This window comes from Suncus etruscus, chromosome 16, assembly GCF_024139225.1.
Source record: "Suncus etruscus isolate mSunEtr1 chromosome 16, mSunEtr1.pri.cur, whole genome shotgun sequence".
Classification (NCBI taxonomy): domain Eukaryota; kingdom Metazoa; phylum Chordata; class Mammalia; order Eulipotyphla; family Soricidae; genus Suncus; species Suncus etruscus.
In genome coordinates this window covers 32,026,210-32,048,709 of record NC_064863.1, presented here as the reverse complement: position 1 = coordinate 32,048,709, position 22,500 = coordinate 32,026,210, and the positions used below count along the sequence as shown (strand labels likewise).

General features: G+C 42.2%; 1 protein-coding gene and 1 pseudogene across 1 annotated transcript in view; one reads left to right on the top strand and one right to left on the bottom strand.

The window, feature by feature from the left end:
• RELL1 (RELT like 1) overlaps positions 1-22,500 on the top strand; it is a 93,667-nt gene that overhangs the window by 20,832 nt on the left and 50,335 nt on the right. The window contains exon 2 of the mRNA XM_049790172.1: positions 19,028-19,243. Within this exon, the coding sequence (XP_049646129.1) occupies positions 19,028-19,243 (216 nt within the window). The remainder of the gene's footprint in view (positions 1-19,027; positions 19,244-22,500) is intronic.
• LOC126033279 (uncharacterized) lies at positions 6,131-6,267 on the bottom strand (annotated as a pseudogene).

Here is a 22,500-nt window from a genome sequence, read left to right as displayed (position 1 = left end):
CCAGTCTGCCTGTTTCTGCTGGACGCAGGGCATCCAGCCCGAACTTCTTTTTCCATAGGTGATTTGGGTCTGGTTTTTGCCACTTAGCTGCCTTCTGGAGTTCAAATAACATCTCTGCTCATCATCTGGGGATGAATGCTCAGGTCTATTGGGATAACGGGCAGTGCCCGAGTTGGGTTTAGCAATCCGGTTCTTCTCCCTGTTCAGTTTGGAATGTGCCAGGTCCCTGAGGGCTAGTGGCCAGAGCCAGTGGGACCAACCTCCTTGTGTAGCCTCTGTGAAATCTCTGCTCTCTGGAACTTCGCGTGGTTTGTGAGGGACACAGAAGTGCAGGGCAGTGGCAGATGGCTGGGCTGTGGCTTCCCCACCTCCGCTTACCTGTGGCTCAGCTCTATTGGGTTTGGTTTGATTGTGGTCAGCTACAGTCTGAAAATATTACATACAATAAGTTTTATTTTTTTTTAAATCTATCAGCCACATCTGAATGTGTTTGGGGACTACTCATGGATGCTCAGTGTTTGGGGGCAGGAGCTCTTCTGTAGAACTGTGAGGTGCTAGGATCCAACCAGACTGGAGACATTCCCTCCAGTTGCTCACAATAGGATATTTTGATAGAGCAGGAGAGAGAAACCATAGTCACATAATATTTATTATGGTACTTTGATATCATCATCCTAAATATTTACGTATTTTGTTTTGTTTTGTTTTGGGACCACACCTAGTGATGCTCGGGTTACTTCTGGCTTTGCCCTCAGGAATCACCTCTGGCAGTGCTCGGGGGACCATATGGGGTACTACTGGTGATTGAATCCGGGTTGGCCACATGCAGGGCAAATGCCCAATCTGCTGTGCTATTGCTCCAGCCCAATTATTTATGCCCAGTTATTATTAATATATTATTATAAACTAAATAGTTTATTTAATTTACTTAAGTTTACTTAATTTGCTTAGTTTACTTAATTTAATGACTTTTGTTCATCTCTTAGCAAGCCTAGTTTATCATGGATGCGTAATATGGGGAAAAGCATCATCTGTATCTGATTTCGTATCCCCATGGTTTCAGTCATCCACTGGGGTGCTTGGAACGCATCCCCTGGGCTGATACCATCTGTCTGGATACATGGCTTGTCCACCTCGCTAAAGAATCTATTTATGTTTTTAAGTCCAGTTGGAATTTGGCAAAGGCGGAGGGTGTGAGTAAGCACATGGGACATTCTGTCCTCCTGAGTAGCTCCTTAGCCAAACTGCTCATCAAGTTACAGTGAAAGTGGACACTCGACCAGATACTCTGAGCCCTTTTGGAACCTTCTGCCCTGTTCCAGGCAAGCAAATGTTTTAGGGATTCCCACTGTGTTTCACAACCAAACTCCTTCCTCTGCATTTGGGATACAGGTTATTTGACCAGAATTGGGCTTTCCAACAAGTTCTGTGTCCTTCAAACTCTGGGCTTTCCTGATGTGGCCACAGTGTCTCTGAGTGTTGGTGCTATGGTCTGTGAGACTCTGAGTTTGTGTCCCCTCTTGGTTTACTCCGTTTCAGTCAGTGGTGCCATCCTTTGAGATTCATCCTTTAAGAAGCATTCGATTCATTCGCCCAATGAAGGAAGACCCTTAGCAGACCCAGGTTCCATCATCTGCATCCTTACAGGGGTTAAAGGTGGCGGATAAAACACCATATTTCACTGAAGAAGCTTCTTTTTTTAAAAATAGTATTTTGTTTTTAAGTGATGCTGACAGAATTTTGTTTGTTTATTTGTTTTTGTTTTGAGGCCACACCTGGCGATACTGAGTCATTACTCCTGGTTCTATACTCAGAAATTATTCCTGATGGTGTTCAGGGGACCATATGGGATGCAGGTGATGGAACTTGAGTCTACTTCGGGCAAGTCAAGTGCCCTATCCACTGTTGCTCTAGCCCTAGAATTTTGTTTTTAAAAAAGCTTCAGATGAAAAATAAAATTCAAATCATGGTCATACTTCAATTTTTATTTTATTTAAGTTTTGAAATAAAAGCAGGTTTTATTTGGAGGTTCTAAAGAAGTGGAGTGAGAAGATGAGAGAGAGAGAGTAATAGAGTAATACAAGAGAGTGCTGTTGTACATGCCATTATGAAAGGATGAAAAGTGTGCACATCTCAAGAGGAGATGCGGGTGACATTGCACATGCAGGTGACATTGCACATGCGGGTACCATATACATGGGCTGGCAACACACATGTACCACATTTCAATTTTTTTTTTTTTTTTGGTTTTTGGGCCACACCCAGCGGTGCTCAGGGGTTACTCCTGGCAGTCTGCTCAGATATAGCTCCTGGCAGGCACGGGGGACCATATGGGACACCGGGATTCGAACCAACCACCTTTGGTCCTGGATCGGCTGCTTGCAAGGCAAACGCCGCTGTGCTATCTCTCCGGGCCCACACATTTCAATTTTTTTTTTTTTGGTTTTTGGGCCACACCCAGCGGTGCTCAGGGGTTACTCCTGGCTGTTTGCTCAGAAATAGCTCCTGGCAGGCACGGGGACCACATGGGACACTGGGATTCGAACCAACCACCTTTGGTCCTGGATCGGCAGTTTGCAAGACAAACGCCGCTGTGCTATCTCTCCGGGCCCACATTTCAATTTTTAACATAAAAATTTTGATGTGAAATATCAGATGATTATGAGTTAAAATGTGGTAATATTGTGAAAGCATCAAGTGTCATTGGATGGAAATTTTGACATTTTGTGCGGGGTCCTGAAGCCCCCCAGGGGGGCCCGGCCAGCAGGAATTAGCTGGGAAGACTTCTCAGACAACCGCACTCCTATTTTGCTGGGTAGAAGCACAACCACACTGTAAAAAATCTGAGAGAGGTTAATAATAAAGACCCAAGGCAATGTCTCACTGCTCAAGGGCAACTTTATTTGGCTACAGCTCCTTCTTATATAGAGAAGGAGAAGGGGGCAGTACAAGGGTGATGTCAATCACACTTTTGGCATGAAAATTACTTCATTATTCCAAATAAGGCAAGTGGGCAATACTTCTTGCAGTATCCATGGAAACATCTTGTGACCTTCTAGCTGCATTCCTAATTGCTTGACTATCAGGAGGTGGTGCAAGATGTGCTTGCCTCAGTGATCTTGAACAGACAATGTAGCATATACACAATAATGAATGTCTTGTAAACTCAGGGATATGGTTAAGGGAGTAAGGCCTCTTTTCTGGGAATGGTACTGGGCTGTGTTGCTCTCCTCCGGGCTAAAAGATTAATTATACTTTGCAGCTGCATTTTCCTTTCTCTTTGGCCCAAGAACTTACAGCAAGACTGCATTTAGCCTTTAGGTGAAAGGCTGGATTATGGCAGAAAGAATAGCAAAATGGCCTCAAACAAGTCAGTCCCCAACATCTCCCCCTTTCTCTTCTAATAAAAGAAGGAAAGTCGTGAGCGGGTGGAAGAACCGTGTCTTAGGCTACAAGGTTTGACCAGGTCGGACACGGCCAAAGCCGCATTTAAAAGGTGGCTACAAGCGCCGTGGGTGTGCACAGAGATCCGAATTATGTGTTGTAGCCTTTTAGGGCCGTGTCCTAACTGGGACCTTGCTAATCCCGTCGTAGGTATCTCCACAGCCGAGAGCACAAGTACCGGAGCGAGCTCCGTTTGTTAGCTATGCGCTTTATCTCCTGAAAACTTAGTGGCTGGAAGGGCGGCTTGGTGACAATAGCCAAGTTTTCACAGGAGTCACGTTGGGTTAACTGTTGGTAGTGAACTTGAACAGAGGTTTTTGCCGTCTCATTTACTTGGTTTTTAATAAAGGCAGTAATTTTGCGGAAAATCCATGGGCCAAGAGAAAAGAGCAGCATGAGGCTAATAAGAGGGCCCAAAATAGTGGAGAGTAATGTATGTATCCAAGGAGAAGAGAAAAACCAACCCTGTTACCAACTTTGTTTTTGGTCAAAACGTTTCTGGAACTCCTTCATACCGTTACCAATACGTAGAACACTATTCCTAACTAATCCAGATTTGTCTTTAAATACACAGCATAGTTTTTTAAGGGCCACACAGACTCCCCCTTCCTATATAAGGGCAAAATATAAAGTACGACGATTTTGAAGAACTACATCAGCAAGGGAACTAACAGTATCGTAGGGGTTGAGGAGAGAAGCTAAGCTAACAGCGTTTATAATATGGTTTTGTGAGGGCTAGAGCAGAGGCATTTATAATATTTAAAATAACTTGAGAGGAGAAGGATGGGCTAGAAGGCAGAGTTCGTAGCTTACAACTTGCTTAATAGTGAGTTGATGACGCTGAGGCTGAACTTTCCAGAGAAGAAGTTTAGAGTTATTGGTGTAGATAGGAGATTTAAACGTTGTGATGCTTTTATAAAACGGCGAAACCGGTGAATTGTAGATTTAACAGTGTTCATAGCTGGTGTTGGAGAGCGCTTGGGCAGAGGCATTGACCATTTGCAGGATGAGGTTCAAGGTGGAAACCGGACCAACAGGTTTGATGGTTATTTTAGGCATTAACAAAGCTAAAACATAATAATTATGATAAGCAAGAAACATTTCAGTAACAATATGGGGAGAAAATGCAGTGGAGTAAACAAAATAAGTGGAGTTGGGGGCTTCAATGAAGATGGAAGAGTTGTTAACAATAATGGTTTGATTGCAAATGTGTGATTGTTGAACAGGCGGGCACATATATGGTTCGAGCAAGCAAAGTTCCACGACCGTGACTTGTTTACAATGGAGGTTGTTGGTGGCAATGGTGGGCATCCAAGGCAGCTAGGCAGAGTGCTCAATTCAGCATTGTTAAAGGTGGAGTTTGTCAGAAACAGGTTTGCAGGAAAGGCGGCTGGCAGGAGGGGTGACAGGCTTTTTTGAAGTGGATGAAGACAGGACTGTGGAAGGCTGCGGAAATTTTTTGTTAGACTTCAGCATTTAAAAAATTTTTATAATTAACAATCGCCAATTTATCAAAAACTTTTAAACTGAACATAAATGATTTTTGTTAAACTTTTTAGTTATTATTTTAAAGCTAGATGCTATTTTTTAGCTATAAATACATATTCTATAGGCCTGAACTTACACATAGCAGGAAAGTTGGGTGACTGCAAAGTCCAGAAATTCTCCAGGGAAAAGTTATCCCCGATGGCAATTGAGAAATCTGGGGTTTGCCATTTTCCACACTCTCCGCCATGTTCTTAGAAGGACAAAGCTAGCTTAATACATAATTTTTAACACATGATTTTTAGTTGCAAGATGCCAGTTTGTGAACTGACCAGACTGAACCAGGTTGAAAAAATTAATTGAAATTTGAAAAATGGATAAGGCTTTAAAAATTGTATTATTATAAAATGTAGAGATAACAAATAAACAGACAAAACAAAACAACACTAAACACAACATTTTACACTTGTGGCCACTTTCATTCATCACAACAGACACATAAACAGACAAAAGGATTGATTTAAGACTTATTTATAAAAAAATTGACAAGCGCTTTTAAATATTTAGCTAGCATGTTTGTGAGAAGAAAAAAAATTTTGTAGAAAAACTTTTTTAGTTTTGAGAAGTACTTAATGTAGATGGAGTGGAACTTTGCTGAAAATAAATTTTAAGGTTTAGATTTAACACAAAACATTTTTAAAACAATTTTAATTTGAAGTTTAAAACATTAAGTAAAATGGTTAATGAGCACTGTAGAAGGAGTCTTCACTCTGAAGTATGAAATTATTTGCTGTAAATGAATAGGTTTTCTTTAAATTGGTTTTGCAGTAGAATAGTAAGACAGCTGCAATAAAGTGTTAAAATTTTTATGATTAAACACAATAGCATGAACTATGATTATTAAAGGTATAAAAAACTGATTTTAAAAATACAAACAACTGTTTTTACTATGAAGACTTTAAGTGAATAATTTGTAAAAAATATTATATACTAAATTAACTAAATGCTTAGATTATTATAAAATATAGTTAAAGACATCTGATGCATTTACACACCTAGAACTTAAGACCAAAATTGTATTTAATACTAGTTAATTTGCTTATAAAGTTTAGTTACTTTTATATATTCTTATAAAATTATATATAATATATTTTTTCATTTATATTATTTTTTCACTGCGACACAAATATACAGATTTGTATAATGTGCTGATATTTTGAATGCACTTAAAATAATAGTTTTTTTTTTTTTTAATGCAGAAATAAAGAACAACCATTGCTGTAGCACAAAGTTAAAACTAAGGGTATTATAAAGCACACTTAGGTGTTTACTGTGCATTAAATTAACTATATTGTTTAAAAAGGCTAACTACATTATTTTTCACATAATTTGGTAAATACTTTAAAAATTAAAATAAAACTTTTAATAGAAATATAAGACTTAAATTTAACACTTTTGTGTTCGTTTGGATTTTAAAACACAAAGAAGTTTTTTTTTTACCAATATTTTGTTATTTGTAAAGTGACAGAATTATGACCTTGCTTTAAAATTTTCTGAGAGGCATGAAAAAAAAAAAGTTTATTGCCCTTATGTTCCTGTTGCTTTTTAATGTTTTAATAATTACTTTACACCACTTAATGCACTAAACTTAATAACACATATCTGACAAAGTGTAGGGCTAACAAGGTGAAGCAGAGTCTTTCACTGATAACTCGGGGAGGGGCCAGCACAGTTAACAGCAGGAAGGTTAGAGGCAAATTATTTACAGTTAGCAGGGTGTAATGATATATAGGAAAAAAAAAGCAATCTTTTAAGATTAATTACTAATTTATTGGAATTAGAGGGAATGGCAACTGAAGAGGGGAGTCTGGGTTGCAAAAGCACCATGGGGATCATGGTTTTATTAATTGATTTGAGAATATGCAAGAGATGCTACTTTTCAGATTTCTTTTGAATAACAAAGATTGGGTATTTCAAGGTGAAATGGAAGGCTTAAAGTGGGAGTGGCAGGGCCTGAGCTGGCTGTTTCCCAAGGCTGGCAGGAAAGAGGCTGAAGGAGGCTGAGGGCTGGTTTGAGCAAAATTGTCCTGAGTAAAAGGTACATTAGGCTCAGAAGTTTTAACAGCAAAGTGTAGATATCGCAATGTTTTATGGCTTAGCAGATGATACTTTGTAATTATCCTGCTTACTGTGCCCTTAGAATTTTTTGTAGGCACTGCAGCAGTTTCTGTTTTATGGCACTTAGCCTCACTTTCATTAGTTTGTCTCTTTGAGTTCTCAAGAGGGGGGGCCTGGCCGTGGAATTCAGTGGGCAGAGGACAGACAACTATAGATTTAGGAGGGGGGGGGGGAACGCCTGAAAGGCAGAAACCTGTGAATTAAGAGAAGCAGCCTGTTTTTGAAGGCTTAAGATTTGTTTAAGATTTTTAATTTGGCTAAGTAGTTTCATTTCTATAGCTTTAAGAGGGGGAGCGGTGAGAGGAGGGAATCTGCCATGGTTAGGGACTGAGCGTCTTGGGCATTTAGAATTTTTCCCCTGGGGTGCGGGGGATCAGTGGGAGGCGTTTGAGAAGGTAGCTGTGGAGGCTGCTGAGCAGGCGGGGAGGGGGGGGGGGAGACTTTTTCCATTAGGGAGAAAGACAGGAAAGGTAGTAGCACTGGTTTTTGAGCTAAGAGCATTATCAAGTTTGTTAGAGAGGTGAGACACCATGGATGTAATTGTGGTGAGTTGGGAGCTTAAGTCAGAAAAAGGGGGGGGGGGAGGGAGAAAGCAGCAACAGTTTGTTGCCGGTGTGGGGGAGCTGCTGGAATGCTGGCTTTGGGGAGCGACTTCCAGGCACGGAGGGCAGCAAGAGCCATGTTGGCAAGCTGGGACCTGGAAAGTGTGTGCTGTACCTTTAAGGTATGAAAAGAGGCGAGGCCAGCTATACGAGCTTAGAGATCAGGATTCCTGCCTATTTGCAGGGGCTTTGCAATGGAAAAAAAAGTTAACTTCCCAAGAGACAAAGAGTTCAGCTTTTAGATTCTAAGCAGGAGAGCGTGTAAGGGGCTTGGGGGCCATAGGAGGTTACGGCTTGAAATGGCTCTTTGAGGCTTTTCCAATTAAAGGCTTTGTATTGTTGCAATTGCTGGCTAAGGAGGGGAGGGTGGTGAGGGGAGTAAAGGTTTTGGTGGAACAGGGACGGAGCTGAGGCTAGGGAAGTGAAGGGCTGTTTAGGATTTTGCACAGAGGGTGCAGCGGCCTCTTCTGTAGGGGTCTGGGTGCATAGAGCAGAAGCATGGACAGAAGTAAGGGAGGGATATAAATGAGAAGCATTAGAGAGATCTTTAAGAGCATTAGTTACTTTGGAGACAAAGGTAGAAGAATCAGTGGTGGAGGGAGGACAAGGGGAAGTATTCTCAGAGGGAGAAGGGAGATGAGAGACAGAATTAGAACGAGAGGGAGTCCTGGAACACTCACGGGAGACTTGTTGTACATGAGATTCAACGGCATGGATGATGTCTTTGGCGGTTCCGGCATTTTTAGTTACAATGATATCTCTTAACAGGCTCCAATATTGGAACATAATTTTTTCCTTCTGTGAATCATCATTATTTACAAAATAATCACTCATTTCATGTCCTACTTTGTCCCAAGTGGACGCAACAATTTCTGGACAGGTAATAATAAACCAATGACATACATTATGAATAAACATAAGAAAATTACAAATATTCTTTTTGGTAACCTCTACATGTCTGGCTTTCAACTCAGACTGAATATCAATAATGAATTTAAGTTCAGTACTCAATGAAACACCCATGGAAGTGAAGCCAACGGGCGAAGCCCCAAGAGCCAATCAGGGGCGGTGATCAGAACGACTGAAAAAAACTGCAGTTTAAATATTTGATTAAGGCTAACTCGTTTCAACGCCTACCCGGATGGGGTATATCCTGCGATTTACGAAACAGCTCCGGACTCGCCGACCCGTAGTCGTTCGGAGTGTGGCGGTGGTCTTCAAGCCCAGCGTTGGGCGCCAAAATGCGGGGTCCTGAAGCCCCCCAGGGGGGCCCGGCCAGCAGGAATTAGCTGGGAAGACTTCTCAGACAACCGCACTCCTATTTTGCTGGGTAGAAGCACAACCACACTGTAAAAAATCTGAGAGAGGTTAATAATAAAGACCCAAGGCAATGTCTCACTGCTCAAGGGCAACTTTATTTGGCTACAGCTCCTTCTTATATAGAGAAGGAGAAGGGGGCAGTACAAGGGTGATGTCAATCACACTTTTGGCATGAAAATTACTTCATTATTCCAAATAAGGCAAGTGGGCAATACTTCTTGCAGTATCCATGGAAACATCTTGTGACCTTCTAGCTGCATTCCTAATTGCTTGACTATCAGGAGGTGGTGCAAGATGTGCTTGCCTCAGTGATCTTGAACAGACAATGTAGCATATACACAATAATGAATGTCTTGTAAACTCAGGGATATGGTTAAGGGAGTAAGGCCTCTTTTCTGGGAATGGTACTGGGCTGTGTTGCTCTCCTCCGGGCTAAAAGATTAATTATACTTTGCAGCTGCATTTTCCTTTCTCTTTGGCCCAAGAACTTACAGCAAGACTGCATTTAGCCTTTAGGTGAAAGGCTGGATTATGGCAGAAAGAATAGCAAAATGGCCTCAAACAAGTCAGTCCCCAACAATTTTGTAATGTCTCTAACTAATGGATATGAGTGAAGATTTTCTTTTCTCCCAAAGGAGACAGGCCATAATGTCAGAAATTAAAGACTTAAAAGCTCAAGCTGGGGTGTGAGAAGTAAGACAGTATCATGTGATACCCTAGCACTGCTAGAGCAACCTTGCACAAACCCCTCAGCACCACGAAGTTGGGTACGGTAACCCTGGCACTACACTGCCCAAGCAGCACAGAATCCTCAGGCCTTTGCATTGACAAGGTTAGCTGAGAATTGCCAGTGAGATTCTGATCACTGTTTGGGAGGTGCTCTCTTCCTGAACTCCAACAAAACCGAAACCCAAAAAACTCCCGCAAACTGAGAATAGCCAGGAGGAAGATGCTAGAGACCCAGCGAGAGTAGGAGAAAGATGTGGCTGGGTCTGAAAAGCTGTGGTTAAATTGACATCTCTCACCCTTGTTTACACCCCACCCTGAGTTCCCCACCATGGGCCTTGTTGCTAGGACTCGCAGCTCTCAGAGGCGGACTGTTGGCTTCCAGACTTGTCCCAGTGCTAGGAGCTGTTTTTGACCCCACGTACCAAGAGGCCTGGTCCCCAGAGCCTCCTGAATGCAGTCCATTGTTGCAGGTGCTCTGGAAGACTCAGAGGAAGATCTAGAAGCCAAGATCCAAACATTGGGATCTGAAAGTTTGTCTCCTCTTGAAGACAGCTGTGAATGTTGTCTTTTGGTACTCTGGGGAAGTTGATGTTTGCTGAGGGAGTTTCCTGGCTTGTAAGTGTTTCAAACTGGGAATTGGAGACTGGTTGAAAGAATGTCTGGTACTTTCTAGACTGTTCTAATGTGTGTTTCCTACCTTGAGTTTATATGGGTACATACATATTCATGGTTTATATTTTTCTTTCTAAGTACCTTTATTTCTTTATATTGTGGTCAACTTCATGAGTCTTAGTCCTTTGTTCTGGTGGATATTTGGGATTCAAGGGTGACTTCAGTTTATTCCTCAACCTGCCTGTCAAGAATGTCCTTCTTTGATTGTCAGTCAAATCTAGCTTTTCACGTTATATCCAGTTTTGAAAGCTCCTTTCTTCTTGGTCACACCAATCACCTCCTTTCTCAACTCTTATCCCTGGGGAGTGTAGCTTAGGATGGCTTAGCTCCAGGCATTTCTTTGTGAATAACTGAATAGGAAATGGAAACATTTTCCCATTAAAAATACTTTAACTCCCATACAGGGTATTTGAAACATGATAAAATGGAACTTCATGAGATTTTTTTTAAACAGAAAAATAGCAATAATAAAAATGAAAAGGACCATTGGATACCAACTGCTTACTTAGATCTATCAGTTGTCTTTCCTCCCTTTGCCCTGTCTAGTTAATCTATCTGTATTCATTTCTGAAAATGATTTGAAATTAAATTCAGACATTGTTATGTTTCACCTCAAAATGCCTCCGATGGAAACCTGCACAATGAAGGACTTCCTCTTGACATAACCACCATGCTATTATCTCCTAAGAAAACAAATACTTAGTCTCCATGTTGTCTCACTTCGTTTCCTCAATTGTCCCCAAAATACCCTTTATTGTGGCTTGACAATTTTTTATTACTATGATTTTGCACCAGACTCTGAAGCTTGTATACTGCATCTGGTCATATTCTTTTTGGGGGGATTTGGGGAAGGTTGATACCCCACCCTTCGGCAGTAGTAGGGGGTTACTCTTAGTTCTGCACTCAAGCTTTACTCTTGGTTCTACTCAGAAGACCATATGGCTTGCCAGAGTTTGAACCTAGGTTGGCTGTGTGCAAGGCTAAAGCACTACTGGCTGTATTATTTCTCTGGCCCTCGTCTTTCTCATTCTAACAAGAGTTATAATTTGATATTCCTCAAGGTGGGGCCTATTTTATTGAGATGTGAGTTGGCATCTCAGGAAAAAGCTGCAGACCTTGCTGCCAGAGCAGTCTTTAGCCAATAACCAGAGTTCAATGTTCCTATAGCTTGGTATCCATTTAAGTACTTTGAGAAAATAAAAGTTACTGAATGTCTATACCTAGTAGCAGGGATTTCTCTCAGAGTGGTTGGACTCAGGCAGGCTTGTTTTGTCTGTGCATCCCCTTCCTTATCCAACTCTAGCTGTAGAGCTGGAGAAAGAGTTGTTACCTGGAGTTGCAGCAGGAAGCTGAGCTCTTTGTATATTGACTTCCCGTTCACTCATTTCCTTGCCCCACTATGCTTGAAATTTTTACAGTGTGTTGGGTAAATGCAGGGTCTCCATGACCTGTAGTACAGGGGATGGGCTGGGAAGTCCTTTGTCCTGAGTTTTCTTTAATGTTCTCTAGCCAACAGCTAGGAGTACTTCTGTGCTGGGGATGTGGTTCGCAGAACGCATGTCTGTCCTGCATGAGAGAGTTCTACCTTCTGCAAGGCCGACAAGGAAAGTGGAAATCATTGGAGGATGGGCTTGTTTTGTGCAATGTGCTTTGCTTTCTCCTGATTAGCTTAGGGAATAAAGAAAGTTGTTTTTTGCAGGAGCGAGGAAATCTCGGTTGCTCCAGAGTAGGGGTGTGAGGAGGAGCTCTGCTGTCACGAAACAGGCTGGCCTGGGTATCTGGCCAGGCTCTAATTGTTGTATGATTTATGTGTACTAGTTGTGACATTGTGTATGCAAGCTGTGTGACTTTGAATGAGTGTCATAGGCTCCTAGGAGACTTGGGGTCTTTGTGTCTTTTGTCTTTATGTCTTTATGCCTTTTCAAACAAACCCTTTCCTCTTTTCTAAATGATAGTCCTCAGTTCAGTGTTGTGGTCCTCTGAAAATGCCTTTTGAGGTCTGAAGCCTTGTAACTTTTAGAGTGCAGTCACCTCTGAATGATTATGCAGTTTTCAGATCAGGGCACGTTTTGCTACAGATGATTAGGGAGATATTCTTTTAAACATTTTTTTTTGTTTGTTTTTGTTTTTGGGCCACACCTGGCGGTGCTCAGGGGTTACTCCTGGCTGTCTGCTCAGAAATAGCTCCTGGCAGGCACGTGGAACCATATGGGACACCGGGATTCGAACCAACCACCTTAGGTCCTGGATCGGCTGCTTGCAAGGCAAACACCGCTGTGCTATCTCTCCGAACCCCACTATAACATTCTTTTAAAAGTTTTTTGACTTTTGTCCGGTGAACATGAGAGGAACAGGCTTGTTTTTCCATCTCCAAGAGCATCAGCAAAAATGAATTTGTGGATGGAACTGGACAAGGATGGGGGATTTGATGGATTTTGAGAACCACAAATGATATTCATTGTAGCTTGTCATTTCTTTCTTTTTTAAAAAAAATCTTTTAAAAATTCCTTTTTTTTAAATTGAAACCATTGTGATCTACAGAGTTCTTCATAGCTGAATTTCAGATATAAAGTGAGTTAGGACCGTTTCCACTACCAGTGTCAACCTCCCTCTACCAGTGAACCCAGAGTGCATCCTATATATACCACCACCCTTTGCCCCTGGCCTGCCAGTTTAGATTGTTGCAATTTAGGTCTCTTGATTCTGTTTGTCATTGACTTTGGCTTGTATATTTAATTTGGTTCTTATTATTTTCTCCACCAATGCACCTGAGACTACTAGTCTTCTGGTCCCCATCCTTCTTTTTTTCCTTTCTTACTTTTATAGAAAAATGCAGAAACATGGTAAAATAAAGTAATCTGTGTGCCAAAGTTCTATTAAAATGGCAGGAGCTCTTTTTTAAAATACAAGAAATAAAAAAATAAAGGTGTGTGTGGTTTTTTTTTTTTTTCTTTTTTCTTTTTCTTTTCTTGCATAGACACAGCAAAAGATGGGGGAAAATAGAAGGAAAAAACCTTTGGTCTAAAAACAGGGAAACCCTATCTGTGAAGCAACCTGCCATAAGAACAACTATAGGCTCTGGGCATACTAAGTCATCTAACCCCAAAGTCTTTCTTGTTTGTTTTGGGGCCACTTCCAACAGCACTGAGGGCTTACTCTTGGCTCTGCACTCAGAAATCGCTCCTGGCAGTCTCGGGGACCATATGGGATGCTGGAGATCGAACCTAGGTCAGCTGCTTGCAGGGCAAACATCCAACTTGCTGTGCTATCACTCCAACCTCTAACCCCAAAGTCTTTCTTTGTAGTCCCAGTAAAAGTTCTTAATTACAGTTGTTGCAGTCAGTTTCTGTAGTTAGAGATCCTGGTTTTTTTAACAGATCCTATGTTGAAGTCAGGGTGACATGGAGCTCTGGTATCATTTCACGGTTAGGTTGCAATGCAGGAAATCCTGCTGTAAAAGCAAGTTGCTGCTGTTACTTAGTCATCAGGGTGTCTTATGAACCCACCCTGGAGCAAGTACTGCCAGGGCAGCATTAGGGCATCCTGTCCTAATGCTGGTGCAGAAAACCATGCTGGTTCCATAGATGGGATCCAAGGTTCAGGGGTGAATGGCAATGTCTGATCTTCTGAAGCCTAAGCAAAGTCACTATGACAAATGTTCAGGGTGCAAGGCCCCACGGCAATATAAAATTGATGTGTTTCCATTCCTATTAGATGAGAACTTGTTTCTACACGTAAGATTTCTCCATTTTAATGTGCCTATTCAAAAAGGAACAATGCCACAGCTTGCCATCTTTTCGCTGAGCCAACCAAGGCAGAGAGGGGAAATGACCTGGTTAAATCACTAGGGTAGCAAGTAGCAAAACTGGAAGAAGAAAAACCTTTAGATCCACTGAAGGTCTCTCTAGTGAGTTTAAATAATTAAGACGCCCAAAGAGGCTGCTCTTTGGTACTTCAATTGAAATGTTTGCTTATTCAAAAAAAAATTGCTTTCTATTAAGTCTATGTTCTCCCTCAAACACATGTCTCACTTTGCTTACATATCTACATTCTGGGGAAGCCTGTGTTCTCCCACCGAAACACACCACACACTTCTCCCTCTCTTCCCTCAAATCTTTCTAAATAAGTTTCCATAAAAACAATCTTTGCTTCATTAAAAAAAAAGTGTGCATGTATACACATATATCATATATGTGATTGTGTGCAAGCAGTTATGTGTATGCATTTTAATCAGTGTTTGTGTCTGGTTATTTTCCTACCAAAATGGGTATGGGTTAACACCAGCTGCCATCTTTTCCTGTCACAGTTGCTGGTCTTTCTCCTGGGAGAACCACACTGTGGTGATTGTACTATTTCCTGATGAAAGGACTTGCTGCCAGTGCCATCAGAATGTTCTGGGCTTGAGTGTTTGGGAAAAGTCTCAGTGCTTGGGAAGAGTTGCTAGGGTCTTGCTATTTGGAGACTCTGCTTTTACTATCATGATTTTAACAACTCCCAGTGGGTTTGAGGGATGCTGTGCCCATGCCATTCCCTCTCACCTCCTCTGACCCCTGGAGCCCTGGGAAATTAAAGTACTTTTTGGAAGTAAATAAGATGGTACATGGCAGGCCTGGCTACTTCTCATAGTTTCTGATACTTGTTTTTTTACTATCTTAAATCTTTTTTTTCTTTTATTATTATTTTAAATTTAATTTGGTTTTGGGCCACATCCTTTGGTTACCAGGGCTGACTCCTGGCTCTACACTCAGGGATCACTAGTGATGCTCAGAGGCATATGCATGGGGTGCTGGGGGCTATAGAGTTCTACCTATCAAAGCAAATGCCCTATCCACCACACTCTCTCTCCGGCCTCCTCTTTTTCTTTTTTTAAAGTCTCACATTTTTATGACTTTTCTGAATAGGATCTTGGCAAAAACACAACACAGTGTAAAATTCTCAAAATAGAGTAAATTAACTAATCCTGATTGGGCCTAACAAAATACCCAATGGGTTTTATGATCAAAGCTGGCTTTTGTTAGACCATTTCCTTGGGATGTTGTGGATGGGAATCCCACTGGGAACTCCCTGTTTCAGGAACTCTTGTTGGATCTAGAAGGTACTTGAGAAGAGGGGAAGGATTTGCTTTATAAGAGGCTGAGGGGACACCAGCATCTTCACTGCATCTTGCATGAAATGGCTTGAGACTGGGGAGTGGGGAGGGTAGTCAGAGACACAGTTAGGTTTCACATCAGTGAGGAACTGGTTTTGACACCCCGCTGGTAGGCATTCGCAAACCATGTTCTGCTTCTCACACTTACAGGCATCAGACACTTAATTAATCAGACACTGTGCTAATAGTGAAATTATTGATGTTGAAAATTGGGAAACCTTGATTCTAAATTGTGCAATAAGATCATAAATTAAAATTTTGCTTTTCAGAGGATGGGCCTTTGGGATCACATCTGGCAATACTCGGGGTTTATTCCTGACTCAGCATTCAGGGATCTCTACTGGTGGTGATTTGGGAGCCATTTGTAGTGCCAGAGATCTAATAGGTCAACCACATGTAACCACAATCTACTTAAGCCCCCTTATGACTGTGTACTTTGTCTTAGAAATGGAAACAGCAGCCAACAAGGGGTCTGTGACTACTAAATTAGCAACAGCTTCTTTATGTGTTCTGCTTGTGCCTCCATTGTCCTGGTTGCTTGGTACAGTCTGGTAGCAGTTATTCACTATTACACACTTGAAATGTGATCCGTGCAACTGGGGAATAAACTTTTAACTTAATTTTACTATAGTTGATATAAACTTTAAATAGCTACTTATGGCTAGCAGCTGGCATATTGGGTAGGAAAGTTTAAGATATGTTCACATATACAATGCCGATGCTCATAGTCATCGGAAATATGTAATTTTATTTAAGATTTCATTTCAAGTCTTTGTTTTTGGGCTGCACTCAGTGGTTCTTCAGACCTTACTCCTGGCTCTGCTCTCAGGGATCATTCCTGGCAGGGCTTGGGGTACCATATAGGATGTCAGAAATCAAACCTGGATTGGCTATGTGCCAACCACTTATCTACTGCTCTGGCCCCAAATCCATGCCTTATTTTTTATTTTTTATGGATTTTCGGTCTCACCTGTTTGATGCTCAGGGGTTACTCCTAACCAAGCGCTCAGAAATTACCCCTGGCTTGGGGGGACCATATGGGACGTCGGGGGATCGAACCATGGTCCTTCCTTGGCTAGCGCTTGTAAGGCAGACACCTTACCTCTAGCGCCACCTCACCGGTCCCCCACGCCTTATTTTAATTAAAAACTTTTTTTTTGTTTTTTTGGGCCACACCCGGCATTGCTCAGGGGTTACTCCTGGCCGTCTGCTCAGAAATAGCTCCTGGCAGGCATGGGGGACCATATGGTACACCGGGATTCGAACCAACCACCTTTGGTCCTGGATTGGCTGCTTGCAAGGCAAACGCCGCTGTGCTATCTCTCCGGGCCCCTAAAAACTTTTTCTAAGACTTTTTCTCAAAGTCTGAGTTTTCCCATAGTTCTCTAAGTAAATGTCAGTGAAAACTATTTTTCTTCATTAAAAACAACTTTTTATAGTTCCTTTTATAATTCTAAACATTTAGGATCTATATGTTTATACCTTGCTCTACATATATACATAATACTTTATATTTTCAGGAATTTGAAAACTGTAGAATATATAGGGAATATGGAAAATATGATAAAGTTATGAGAGCAGCTTTTTATGAACTTGAGAGGCCAATAGTTTCTTTTCTTTTTCTTTTTTTCCCCTAATATCTTTATTTAAACACCGTGAAAGCAGTTTCTTTTCATGTTGGAAGGTAATAGATATTTCTTTGGGAGGGGGCAAACTTGGTGGTGTGGGTGCTATTCCCAAAAGGTGGAGTATTTAGGGGACCTGTGCCTCTCCTTGACATAAGATCACTGATATTTCCATATGAAAGAGAGATCCCTTTGCTCTAAACTGTTTTTGAGGCACCTGACTTTTGCTCTTGCATCTTTGTTTATTCACCAAGATAAAGAACATGTAAATAGGCATTGCTTTCTGGGTTTCCTAAGTAATCTGTCCGGGATCCCCTGGTGTGGAAACCTCAATCACTGCAGATTCCTAGTATCCCATAAAATGAGATATTATTGCAGTCACATTCCTTTTGCCCTCATTTCCCCTTGACCTTCCCTCCCTCAGCCAGTTGTGCCACTTTGAACCAGCATGCTTTGGTTAAACTTTGTTGGCCTCTGTGACATTATTTGGCATAGTTTACCCTTTCATGTTCCAGATTCCTTCCCTCCCCACCCCCTATACCTGCCTAGGGGTGATTCAGTTCCCTAGATGGAAATGGGGGACTCTCAGGAAACCTCTGCACATACCCCATCTACCTATTCACATCTGGCTTCTGACCACATGATTCTTAGACTTGTTCAGACAAATTTCTGCTTCCTCACAAAGACACCCCCTTCCTAGCTGCTGCTCTTACTGTGATCTTCAGTGCTTCATCCATGCCACATCATTCGCCATTCCTTCCAATCTCTCGAGATGTGCCCCTGGGCAGACTTGTTCCGGTGATGGTTTCCCACGTTACCTTGGATGGCACTGGCTAAATCCTGCTGTTTGTTGCTCTCACTGTCCAACCCCTGCATGGAGCCCTTCACTCATGGGGCATTCAGGAAGATATCTGAGCAGACGTGCAAATGTACATAGCCAGGTCTCATGTTTTAAGAACTGAGCCAGAAGTTTTGGTGCCACCCTTGGCTTTGCTTTTTTCTACACCAGATCTGTCTGTTTACTAACAAATTCCAAGGACACAACTTTGTCTTATCTTGTCACAAGTGGACTTGCAATGAAGCCTGGCATGTGAACATTTATTATATTGCATAAATGGTCTAATTTTTTGGAGGGGGAGTTAGTGGTTAATTCTGGCTTTGTGCTCAAGAGTGACCCCTGAGAGTGCTCAGGACACCATATGCATTGCCAGAAATGGAACTGTGTTGGCTGTATGCAAATCATACCCACTGCAGACATAGCCTTGAGTATTTTACATATATTAATTAATCTTTAGCTAATAATTCCAGATGGGCTCATTTCACCAGAAACTGAGGCATGGAGATAGGACATTGTTGTCTAGTGTCACACAGCCACTAAGTGGCAGAGCCTGGACTTAAACCCTAGTCTTCAGAGTCCTTGCTCTCAATCACTAAATAACCCTATAATAGTAATCTCTTTATGTTTCTGTGTTGCTCTGGATTGGATCTTTCCTCAAAGCTCTCTATAGCCTTTTTAGAAACTGAGAGATGAAGAAGCGGAGACTGGCCTGAAGAGGTTTAAAAATAAGGGCTGTGGGCTGATTTTGCCTTTCTATATTAAGCTCTGCCTAGAGGAAGGGAGTAAGGGAGAGAGAGAATGAGAAGTGAGAGAAAGAAAAAGAAAGAAGAGAGAAAGACAGAAAAGAAAGAAGAGAGAAAGAAAGAAAAGAAAGAAGAGAGACATATCGCAGGAGCTGACTGGGGACTGTGCAGATTAGCATTTTGCTAGGCTGTCAGGCTTCCCAGCCCCGACTCTAACCCAGCCCTGCCTGGTTCTTCCACAGGTGATGGGGGAGGCCACACACTGCACTCCAGAACAGAGACAACGCCATCTCCCACAAACAATGTGGGGCACCCCGAATACTTCGCATATGCACTTGTCCCCGTGTTCTTTATCATGGGTCTCTTCGGGGTCCTCATCTGTCACCTGCTCAAGAAGAAAGGCTACCGGTGTACCACAGAGGCGGAGCAAGAAGAGGAGGAAAAGGTTGAGAAGATAGGTGAGAGGTTGGGGATCGCCTTAGTGGGGCTAGGAGGGGGCCTGAGAAAACACGAGGAGTTACTTGGATTTATTTCTCATCTCTAGGAGGCAGGATGATCCTGGTTGGTAGGTGTGAGGTCTGGTCATTACTTGGAGACACACCTAGCCATTGAAACTTGGTTTTCCTTTCTCACTCCTAGCCAAAGGTCATTTCTTTACTATTGCTTGTCTTCTGGTCTGGGACAAATCCTGTATACCCAGTTCTGCAAGATCTAAGTGCAGTGAAATTTCTATATTTTTTAATTAGGTTTAATTTGATCTATGTATATTTAGTGGGGAGGGTCAGACTGGAACTTCATCTGGTAGTTCTGGTGCTACTTTTGGCTGAGGTCAGTCCCTGGGGACCATAAGCAATGCCATTGGACTGAATCCAAGTTGGCTCCTGTAAAAGGCAATTGCTTTAAACCCTGTGCTGTGTATAAATCCCTGAAAAGTATTCTTTAACTCCAACTTGATGAAAACTTAAACTTTAGTGAGGAGAGAGTAATCTCCAGCTAGGATAATTGTGAAATTATGATGCCTTTGGTGAGGAGCTGGAGAGATAGCAGAGAGAAGGCCCTTGCCTTGCTTTGCACATGGCTGATCCCAGTTTGAATCCTCAGCACCATGTGTGATGCCCTGAACATTGCTAGGAGTAATCCCGCTGAGCACAGAGACAGGAGTAAACCCAGTGTGGCCCAAATACTCAGTTTTTAACATGTAAAATCACTCAGTAAATATCAAATCCTTACTCTTATTCTAAAATGTCAATTCCGCTTTTCTTTTCTTTTGTTTGTATTACAGTGACCAAGTGCACACACTCAGTTGCAGTATACAGAGGTCAGACACATCTCGGGGCACTGGGGAGTCCCCAAGGGCAGTATCTCTAGGGTCTCTCTTGTCACCTGGGCAGTCAGTGATAGGGACTGAACTCATGGCCTCCCTGTCTGACCCCTGTGCTCCCCTCACACTAGTGCATACCCTGGGTGACTAACACTTGGATATCACATCAGACAGGTGCTACCACCACATTGTGACACTGATTGGCAAATAACAACAACAACAACAACAACAAAACAAACCAAAAAAAACTGGGGCTGGAGAGATAGTACAGTGGGTAGGGTGCTTTTCTTGCACATAGGAGTGAGCCCTGAGCAAAGAACCAGGTATAACCCTTGAGCACCTCCTGATGTGGCCCAAAATAGACACACACACAAAAATAGACACTATCTGGGATGATAGTACAGCAAGTAAGGTGCTTGCATTGCCCTTGGCCAGCCTTGGTTTGATCCCCAGCATTTCACAAGGTCTCCTGAGCACCACCAGGAGTGATTCCTAAATACACAGCCAGGAGTAACCCCTGGACACTACCGGGAATATCCCTGAAAATAAAGACAAAACAAAAAAGTGCTATAGAGTTGGAAATGATTTTACTTGCCGCTGATGTCAAAAGTTTGATTTGTGTTTATGGGATGAAAGTAGCTCCCATCACTTAAGCTGCCAGATGGTGAGAAATACACATTACAACACAGGTGCTAACTGTCAGCCTTCATTCTTATGACCCAATTTGATCTGTGGGTTCAGGGATTAAATCCAGGAATGCCCACAGTTGTGCTCTATAGATGAGCCACATGCCAGCTATTGAGTAAGATTTTGCTAAGAGGAAAAGAAAAATGAAATGGATCTAACCATGTGCTGTGGCTTTACTTTTCTCTGGGGGAATTAAATCTGTGAGACTGGGGTTGATGTGCCCTTCAAGGACTATACAGCAGTGGGACAATTCAGAGAAGAACCTACATACAGCCTAGGGTCCCTTCTAAGGACTCTGCCTTTTTTCAAAAATCAACTCTTTCCATAAAGTTCCTCTGGCCTTGGCAGAAGGCGAGGCAGTCAAAGGGCAGCTTTTATTTGATGGCGTTCCGGGAGGTATTCACTGTGCTCAGTTTCCTCATTCCTTGCAGCTTGCAGTCCTGTTAGCTTCTCCCAGCTCCACTGACCTTTGGGTCCCATGAGAACCTGGTTCGAACCTGGCTGAAGGATGAATCATTTCCATGCCAAGGAGCATACAAAAGCTCAGAGTTTGTCAACAGCAATGCCTTCTCCTCTTCCTTCCTGGGGCTGCGTGGCTAGCTTTTTTCTACTGGGCACCTTCAGAAGAAGCCCACCCCCCAAAGAGGGAGAAGGCATGTGTCATATCTCAGGTATCAGGATGCCACAAACCTCTGGGACTTCTCTGAGAATTCAAGAGTTGGGGAGTCCTAACCTTTCTTCCACCACCGCTTCCTGTTTTTAATTTTATTTTGGATTGTTTAATTTGTTTCATTTTGTTTCATTTTTTAAAATGATCACATCATGATTTACCAAGTTGTTCATAACACAGTTGCTTCAGGCATTCAATGTTCCAAAACCAATCCACCAGTGTCCTGTTTTTCACACACACCCCCTTTCCCAGCCTGCCCTCTTCTAGGCACAAACTTACCTCATATTATTTGGTGCAACACAAAGACAAATGGAATGATCAAAATTTAGATCAATAAGAGTCTATTTGTGTGGCCAGAGTGATAATGATAGGGCGCTTGACTTGCACGTGGCTGACCAGGGACAGACCTAAATTCAATCCCTGGCATCCTGTATGATCCCCTGAGCCTGCCAGCAGCTATTTCTGAGCACAGAGCCAGGAACAATGTTACCCCTTAGTGCCATCAGGTGTGACCTCCCAAACAAAAAGAAAGTCAGTTTTGTTATAATTGTTTTATCTTCAGTGATGTTAGTATTAAAGTTACTGAGGATTTACTGGGTTGGGTGGTACTAGCTGAACGTTCTGTATTATTGTTTAGACTCACTGAGCTTCCTCTATAGACAACTTTCCCATCAGGTTTGCCATGATCATACTTGGCTAATAGTACCGTGACATTTTGAGGTATCCAAGGGTAGGGAGAGTGCTTTTCTTTCTTTCTTTCTTTCTTTCTTTCTTTCTTTCTTTCTTTCTTTCTTTCTTTCTTTCTTTCTTTCTTTCTTTCTTTCTTTCTTTCTTTCTTTCTTTCTTTCTTTTCTTTCTTTCTTTCTTTCTTTCTTTCTTTCTTTCTTCCTTCCTTCCTTCCTTCCTTCCTTCCTTCCTTCCTTCCTTCCTTCCTTCCTTCCTTCCTTCCTTCCTTCCTTCTCTTTCTTCCTTCCTTCCTTCCTTCCTTCCTTCCTTCCTTCCTTCCTTCCTTCCTTCCTTCCTTCCTTCCTTCCTTC